The following is an 8,098-nucleotide window of genomic DNA, read 5'->3' as shown; positions in this document are numbered from 1 at the left end:
GACGTGACTCCTGGCTCTGCCACGGTTTACTGCTGGGGCTGGGGTTGAAACAGGTGCTGTGGTCATCTGTCTCTGTGCCTGGGCAAAGCCTGAGGCATTACTGTTAACTTTGCACGACAATGAATTTATCTTGTCCAGCAAAATAGATCCAGATAACAAAGAAGCTCAATATAATTGCTCTCTGTCCCGCACATCTGGAAGAAATGAGAGCTGTCAAGTTACTTACAAATGTAAGATATCTGTAAATAACTTGACAAATGCAATGTCCTTCCCAGTGCTCCTGGGTGCCACAGCTGCCTTCCAGAAAGCTGCATACTGCAGAATCCATTGGGAGCCCAAGATGCCATCTGCTATGGGGGCTTCATGGTACTTTTGGATCTCTCAAATATACAGGACAACATACTCTGTGATTTAAACTGTATTTCATGAGCGGAGGGACTTGTCTTAGTCATCTGCTGCTGTGGGATTGAATGGTCATGGCTGAGATTTGTCTGTTGAACCCTAACGTGTTACCTGAATGTTTCTCTCAGCAATACTGTGGTGATTGTGAGATTATTTTCTTTACTTTTATTTGAATTAATTAATTCTAATTAAATTATCAGATCAAATGGAGTTGACTTTTCCCACCACTGAATTTATTTCATTTCAGTCTCTCAGGGTCCAATTGGAGAAAAAACCCAGTGCTGGGCCCTGTTTCAGTTCGTGATCCCAAAACTGAAATTAAGACACAAACGAGAGCAAGTACCGTAACTGGACAGTTTGTTTATTACAAATTACAAAAAGACAGTTATTATGAAAAAGGGAAATTATTGTAATAAAGGTGATAGCAATAGGACAGATTGGGAAAAAGGCAGAAAATGAAGCAAGGATGCGGGGTGCAGAGAGAGAGTGAGCTTGTCACCACTGTGGATCCAGCAGTGTCCCGGGGATCCACTGTCATTGTTGGTGGTGGTGGGAGTCCTTCAGGGTTCGTAGTTGGTGTCAGAGCAGAGTGTCTCCCAAGAGTTCATTGAAGGTGGGTGTCCTCGTGGAGGCGTCCTTCTGGAGTCCCCTTGAAGGTAGCCTGTGGAGTGTGTCTTGTGGAGTTGCCCTCCTGGCAATGTCTCATGGAGGGTGCCTCTCAGGGTCCATAGTAGTCATCAGCAGAGAGTGTCCTCACGGAGGTGTCCTCCTGTAGTCATCCTCATGGCAATGGCTCCCTGACGATGTTCCCTGGTGAGTACCTTTTCCTACTTTATAATGAGCTGGGGGGAGTACCTCTGTTCTTCATGTCATGTATTACATGTTTCTGGTGGACCAGTTTCCCTGGTCTCGCAGACAGCTCTTCAACTGGATGTGTATGTCTGCACACACACACGCATGTGCGCACACACACACGCACGCATACCCACACATGCACACGCACACGTGTCTGCAGCAATTCTCGGGATAGTGGGTAGCAATTCCTCGCACCAATCCTCAAGGTAATGGACATTTACAAGATTGGAAAGATAAGGTAGTCCCTGAATGAGCAATGAGAATTGGTTGGACTATATTGAGCACAGCAAGGAAGGAGTGGTAAATTATTGCCAGTCTTGATCTTGACTGAATAGGTGCTAGCCTCTTGTGCGGAACTGTCTTGTGCTTACAGATTTTGGCCTCATAAAGCTTGGCTGTTGCGAGTTACCATCAGCCACAATGAGAAATATGTTTCCAGATTAAGCATTCCTTGGCTTCTCACTCTGCTGGGATGGCTTTTGGTTGAGAGCCTCTGGGTACGGATGAAGGGGAAAGGAAACAAAACGGGTGTTGTTGTGCGAGTCTACTACCGATCACCCAGTCAGGATGACAACACCAATTAATTATAGAAGGAGCTAAGGGATATCTCTCAGTCAACTGGCTTTGGTCTTATGGGTGATTTTAACTTCTCAGACATCAACGGGGAATATCACCCAGCAGATACAAACAGGTCCAGGAAATTTCTGAAGCATGTTGAAAGTAACTTTTTGGTGCAGGTGCTAAGGGAGTCAACTAGAAAAGGTTCCCCCTAGTTTTGTAGTTTGTAGGCAGAGAGAGACTTGTGGGCTCAGTGACCATGAAGTAGCTGAGTTTCACATCATTGCTCATAGGTGGAAAACTGCCAGCAAATCTTCAACACTGGGGATGGGGAGAGCATATGAGGGGCAGCTGAAGGAGCAAGTTGGGTCAGGTGCCCTGGCAATCTGCTGTTGAAAGTCGTGTGGTCCATGGATGCCCGTCACTTTTCTAAAAGCCATCTCTTAAATTGCACAGGAGTCAGCAATCCCAAAGTGTCAGAGGTCATGTACGTGGGGCAGAAGGTGATGATCCCCTCTCTCTGGTAACCAGCAAAAGCACAGGAGGAAATGGAATGAGGCTGGGCATTAGGAAAAGGTTCTTCACTGAGAGGGTGGTTGGTCACTGGAAATGGCTTCCCAGGGAAGTGGTCAAGGCACTAAGCCTGTCAAGAGTTCAAGGAACATCTCGATGATGCTCTTAGTCATATGGCTTAGTTTTAGGTAGTCCTGCGAAGAGAAGGAAGTTGGACTTGGTGATTCTTATGGGTCCCTTCCAACTTGAGATATTTTACAATTCTATGATCTCTAGCTAGAGATCATGGCCAAACAGCTATTTAGCCATGGAGGCAGGCACTCACATCTAATCAGCCCTCATAAGGGAGATGAGAGTTTTCCTTCTGGAAGCTCCAAGGTGTCAAGAGCATGCTTAGATCCCGAGATGAGACTCAGCAGTCCCTGAAAAGCATCTGCTCCACTATGGAGTGTGAGCCTCCTCAATCCCCTGTGCAAAGACTGTGCTATGCAGGCAGGAAGAGCCATAGCCAAATTAACCACTTAACCCTGCCTCTGCCCACTAGCTCCTTGCCTGCTCATGGAACCTCTGAAGCATGGTGGGTAGGTTAAGCTGCTTTTATGTACTGACAGTTGACTGCTAACTGTGGAGAAAAATGTCAGCTGTGCACTGACCTGCTCAGGGACCTGCCTGTGTGAGTAAACATGGCTGTGGAGAAAGGAGTGGGGACACCAGGCAGGGTTTGGCTCTGCAGACTTTGCTCAGTGCTGGTTTTCCTGGTGCACTGTCATTTACACCAGTTATGAATAAGACCCCATTGAGGTAGCCCATCCCCACTCCAGATGACCACTGCAGGCCTCACTACTGCCTGGATGAAGAAAATACATTTATTTGCTCTCGGTTAAAAAGACATTTCTCTAGTATGCACAACAGCAACATCCCAAACATGCAGAGAGCCCACAGCCCACTCCACATCCCAGGGAAGGACCCAGTCACAGGGAGAACAGCAAAGCCATCACTGCAACCACCAGTGGGCTGTGCCAGGCGCTTTCCACACCACCTTTACTTGCCTGGTCCTGCCTGCACTGCCCATCTACCTTGTCATTCCTGCTGTGGGAGCCAGTCTGGGCAGATGGGGCACTAGGAGGCAGAAGTGGCTCTTTGACAACTAACCAGTGTGTCCAGAGAGGTGGGGCCATGAAGACGAGTAGTTTGAGAGTCAACAGAGGAGCTGGAGCTTTACTCCTTGGAGTCCAGATAGTCTGAGGATCAGGGGCAAGTCTGGGTCTATTTCTTCCCTTCCATAGAGCATGTTGTTGCTCAGGAGAACATTCGGTGCATGGGGAGGAACGACATGGTCAGAAGCAGCATATAGCAGTTTTTGGCTTGACTTTCCAACATCCTCTTCTCACCCAGTGGGAAAGGCTGGCCTGAGGCTGGTGACACAGCCAAGCTGGCAGATGGTGTGTTTCTTGGCCAGTATGAAACATGAAGGGGCTTGAAAGAACTGGATTGGACTGCCATGGAAGCTGGGTTCAGCTCATGCCTGTTATTTTCCTCATGTGTCTGGGACACTCCAGTGGAACCTGCCTCAAATCCAGGCACAAGGTAGGCCGTGTGCATCACATGCACCTTGTTGCGATGCTCTTTCCTCAAGAAAGAGCTGAAAACTTTTTTGAAGTCCTTGCGGAAGTGCTTGGAGACCAGGGCATAGACAGTGGGGTTGAGGCAGGAATTGGCATAGGCCATGCAGTGGGAAAGCAGGTGGAAGGCATAGGTGGACTGGTTGAACGGATGTCTCCATAGAGGTATGGGAGGATGATTAGGTGGTATGGCAGCAGCAGAGACAGAAAAGGATGGTTACAATGATGATCATCTTGGTTACTTTACGCTTGGCCTTCTTGGACTCTGATATGTCCTCCAGGTGTCCTCCACTGCTGTCCACAGATGCTGTGGATGACACAGCCAAAGGCAGATAGATGTGCTGGTGTCCATGACCTTGCGTCTCCACTCCTCCCAGCCAGGCATGCAGATGTAGCTGGACTCCCACTCAATCAAGTCATAGTAGCTTACTTAGGGCCCAGCAAAGGCCACAGAGAGGCCCCAGATCACAGCCATGGCAGCCACTACATTGTGGGGGGTTCGCAGTGGATAGCAGATGGCCAGGTACCTGGAGGGCAGAGCAATGTAACCAGCTCTGAGATTTCAGCCAAGCTCTACTTGGCCACATAAACTCCAGGGACAAAAGGGTTTCCTTCATTCTCCTGAAGGCCCCTGAGCAGTGGCCCTACATGTTATCTCACACCCTCTTTGAGATACAGTCCTGGGTAAAGCAGCATTTATCTTTCTAGCAAGAAGGCTTCTCCCACAAGCTTAGGCTGGCTTACCCCTCAGTACATGGTAGGGTGGGTTGTGTCCCTGAGCTAGGGCCATAGAGATGATGTTGTGGAGAGCTTGCACGTATCCACTGCTTGGCAGAATTTATGTGGCAGAAAGAGATCTGAACTGTGGATTCAGGCCCTGAGAGGCTTTACTAGGTGACAGGCACCATGCAGACTCTTGCCCACAGAGGGCATATTTTCAGCCTTCTCCAGCTTTCAGACAAGCCTGGCAGGTGAGAGATTTGCTGATTGGAGTTGTGGCTGCTTCCACCTTGGTACCAAAGGGACCAGGTGGGCCCTTGACTTTTGGTACTGTCTACTTTCCAAGACCAGCCCAAAGCAGGCAGTGATGCTCCGCCTGCTCCCTCCAGCAACAGTGGCCAGACACAGTGTGATGGCCAGCTCTGCTCCCTTACCTCCAGGCAACACCACAGGGCAAAGATGTAGATGTCAGCAAGGAGAAAAGATGGCTTGGTGCTTGTGAGTACGGGATGGAGAGGAGCCGTCAGCACAGACAGTGCAACTGCTGCAGCCTCAGCCTGCCATAGTGCTTATTTGATGCACTGTATGGCCAGCAGAGCATGTAGATAAGACACGTAGCTAGTGTGAAGGGTCATGTGTAACAGAACCTTTGTTTCTTGCTGGTCCTGTCATCCTGAAAGCTGCTGGCAGCTCTACAAGTGCAGCACAGCACAGCACAGAAGTGCCTCCAGAAAGGGAGAGAACACAGGCACTAGCACCTTGCCAAAATGTCCTTTCTTTTTGAGAGGAGATACTGTCCCTGATTCTGAGCTGGCTGGAGGGGCAGACTTCACCCATGTGATTTAGGTTACAGGGAAGCATGAGGCTTAGACCATGAGAAATCTCTGGTCTTCCTGGTGATAGCAGGCAAACTGTGTAGCCACTGAAATGCCAGATGATTGGGTTATTTTAGTCGGAAATGCCATGTGACCCCCTTTACCCCAAACAGAGGATGCTGGCATTTCCAGGTGCCTGAGTTGCTGAAGTGTCAGATCACTGAGTTTCTGTAGGTGGCACCCGGGAGCAGGACGATGTGGAAGGGGACTGGAAGAGTAGCCCAACCACACTTTTTGCTGGGATTTAACCTGCTGCACATATTCCCCGGTACTGAAATTTCCTTCTGCCTGCAGTGCTGTGAACCTCCTCACTGCAGAGGACTGTTTACCCTATCTTGTCTTGGTAGCTTGGAAGCAAGCACAAGGAGCAAGATGAGCTAAGACATGTTCCCTGTAGCAGTCCAGGATGGAGCTTACCCCATGAGGACGTTTTCCTCATCCTGGACCATAAATGTAGGCTTAGTCAGAAGTGGGGCAGCTGACACAGTCACCTTAAAGAGCTCCTGTTAACAATGTAGGTGGCACTGGTCAGCGCGAGAGCATCCTGGGTAACCTCCCAGGAAGGACTTGGCTCATGGCATGGGTACCTTTCTGTACAGACTGCAGGAGGGCTGGGGGAAAAGGGGGAACAGGAATCGCAAGATGAATAGGGTTTGTGCTGGGCTGGAACCCCCAGAGGAATGAGAGATGTGTTTATTGCAGGACTGAGACCTCCGGTATTTATGGGTATTTATGGATCGCTGGGTATTTATGTGGCTTCTCTTACAGTCCTTTCTGTTTAAAGTCACAGAATGGTTTGGGTTAGAAGGAATTTAAAAGCTCATCCAGTTCCAACCCCTTGCCATGGGCAGGGACACCTTCCACTAGACCAGGTTGCTCCAAGCCGCATCTAACCTGGCCTTGAACACTGCCAGGGATGGGGCAGCCACAGCTTCTCTGGGCACCCTGTGCCAGCGCCTCAGCACCCTCACAGGGAAGAGCTTCTGCCTAAGAGCTCATCTCAGTCTCCCCTCTGTCAGGTTAAAGCCATTCCCCCTTGTCCTGTCCCTACAGCCCCTTGCCCAAAGCCCCTCTCCAGGTTTCTTGTAGCCCCTTTAAGCACTGGAAGCTTCTCTAAGGTCTCCCCTTAAGGAGCCTTCTCTTCTCCAGGCTGAACCAGCCCAGCTCTCTCAGCCTGTCTCCAGAGCAGAGCTGCTCCAGCCCTCGCAGCATCTCCATGGCCTTCTCTGGACTCGCTCCAACAGCTTCACATCCTTCTTATGTTGGGGTCTTATGTTTACTTTCCTGCCTGCACATCATGCTTTTCTGAAATGGTGGCTTGGGGTAGCTATTTCCCTCTGAGTGACATCTCTTATACAGAGCTAGGTGACACCCAGTGGGAGTCTGTGGCACAGTGGGGAGCTGAGCTTGTGTTTCCAGGGCTTTAACCACAAGGCAGGTCTCTCCAGCAGAAAGCCAGACAGGAGTAGAACTGGCTTTGCACTCCAGAGATCTGGAAGTGCTGCTTGTGGGTTGCTAGGGGAAGAGGTTCACACCTGGTCCTCAGACTGCCTTTGGCAATGATCAGTACCAGTCGGGTTTGAACCATCCTCCTAGTAGTGGAGGGCCACAATATTCCCATGCCCTCATTCTGTTCAGCTTCTCAGACTGCCCTCCTTCCTCAGCCCAAGGGCATCTTTACCTGTCCACAGAGATGGCAGTCAGGGTAAAGCTGCTAGCATACATGGTGAGGTAGATGAAGAAGTGGACAGCCTTACAGATGAAGGAGCCAAAGACCCAGCCCTCAAGGAAGTAGATGGTTGCCTGGAAAGGCACGCAGAAGACAGTGAAGAAGTCAGCCAGGCTGAGGTTGAAGATGAAGAGGTTGGTAGTGTTTGGCCCATTTGCCCGTTGCACAGCAGCACTGCCAGCACTAGGCTATTGCCCACTGTGCCCAGGAGCAAGACGAGAAAGAAGACCACAGGGACAATGACCCTGGCAGTGCTGAACTGGTAAATGTCAGAGGAGTTCCAGTACACAGCCAGGCTCTTGAAGTCCTCGTGCTCCATCATTCTGTGTCATTATGAGACGCTGGAGCCTGAGGCAACACAAAGAAAGATGTGAGAGACTGGAGAAATGCTGCTTAGCCTGTTAGTTTGGCTGATGGTCCTGTTGGCTCACTGGAGACACAAAGCCCCATTTTCAGCTCTGTGACCCACATGCTTCTCAGCAGGTTCCCCTGGACACTGTTGGCCCGGAGGACAGGTAGCAGGTTGGGGGTAAGGTGTGCCCTGCTCCCCCATTCTGGCCCTCGCCCCACAGCCCATGTTCAGATGCTGCCTTGGACTGATGATGCTGTAGGTGAGGTATGAGGGAGAAGAGAGGATGGCATCTGACCCCAGCTTCCTCCTTTGTGGGAGAATGGAGCTCTGTTCTGCTGATTAGATTCTGCCAGTGGGTTTCCAGCCCCAAACCAACCACCTGAATAGGACAAGATGCCTGCTCTCCTGATACTGACATGCAGAGTTTATCCTTCCCTTCACAATCCCTTCCTCCCTCCCAGTTGCCCTTGAA

General features: G+C 50.1%; 1 protein-coding gene across 1 annotated transcript; it reads right to left on the bottom strand.

Moving 5' to 3' along the window:
• Nucleotides 1–3,627: 3,627 nt before the first annotated feature.
• Nucleotides 3,628–7,611, bottom strand: LOC136017500 (galanin receptor 2b-like). Its single transcript, XM_065685814.1, is given in 6 exon segments — nucleotides 3,628–4,103; nucleotides 4,106–4,147; nucleotides 4,150–4,231; nucleotides 4,234–4,477; nucleotides 7,227–7,422; nucleotides 7,425–7,611. Coding segments are annotated over 6 exon segments (1,212 nt in total). The 5' UTR covers nucleotides 7,597–7,611.
• Between the last annotated feature and the right edge of the window lie 487 nt (nucleotides 7,612–8,098).

This window comes from Lathamus discolor, chromosome 6 (genome assembly GCF_037157495.1).
Source record: "Lathamus discolor isolate bLatDis1 chromosome 6, bLatDis1.hap1, whole genome shotgun sequence".
NCBI lineage: Eukaryota > Metazoa > Chordata > Aves > Psittaciformes > Psittacidae > Lathamus > Lathamus discolor.
The sequence above is the reverse complement of the archived record's forward strand: the minus strand, read 5'-3'. Positions and strand labels throughout refer to the sequence as shown.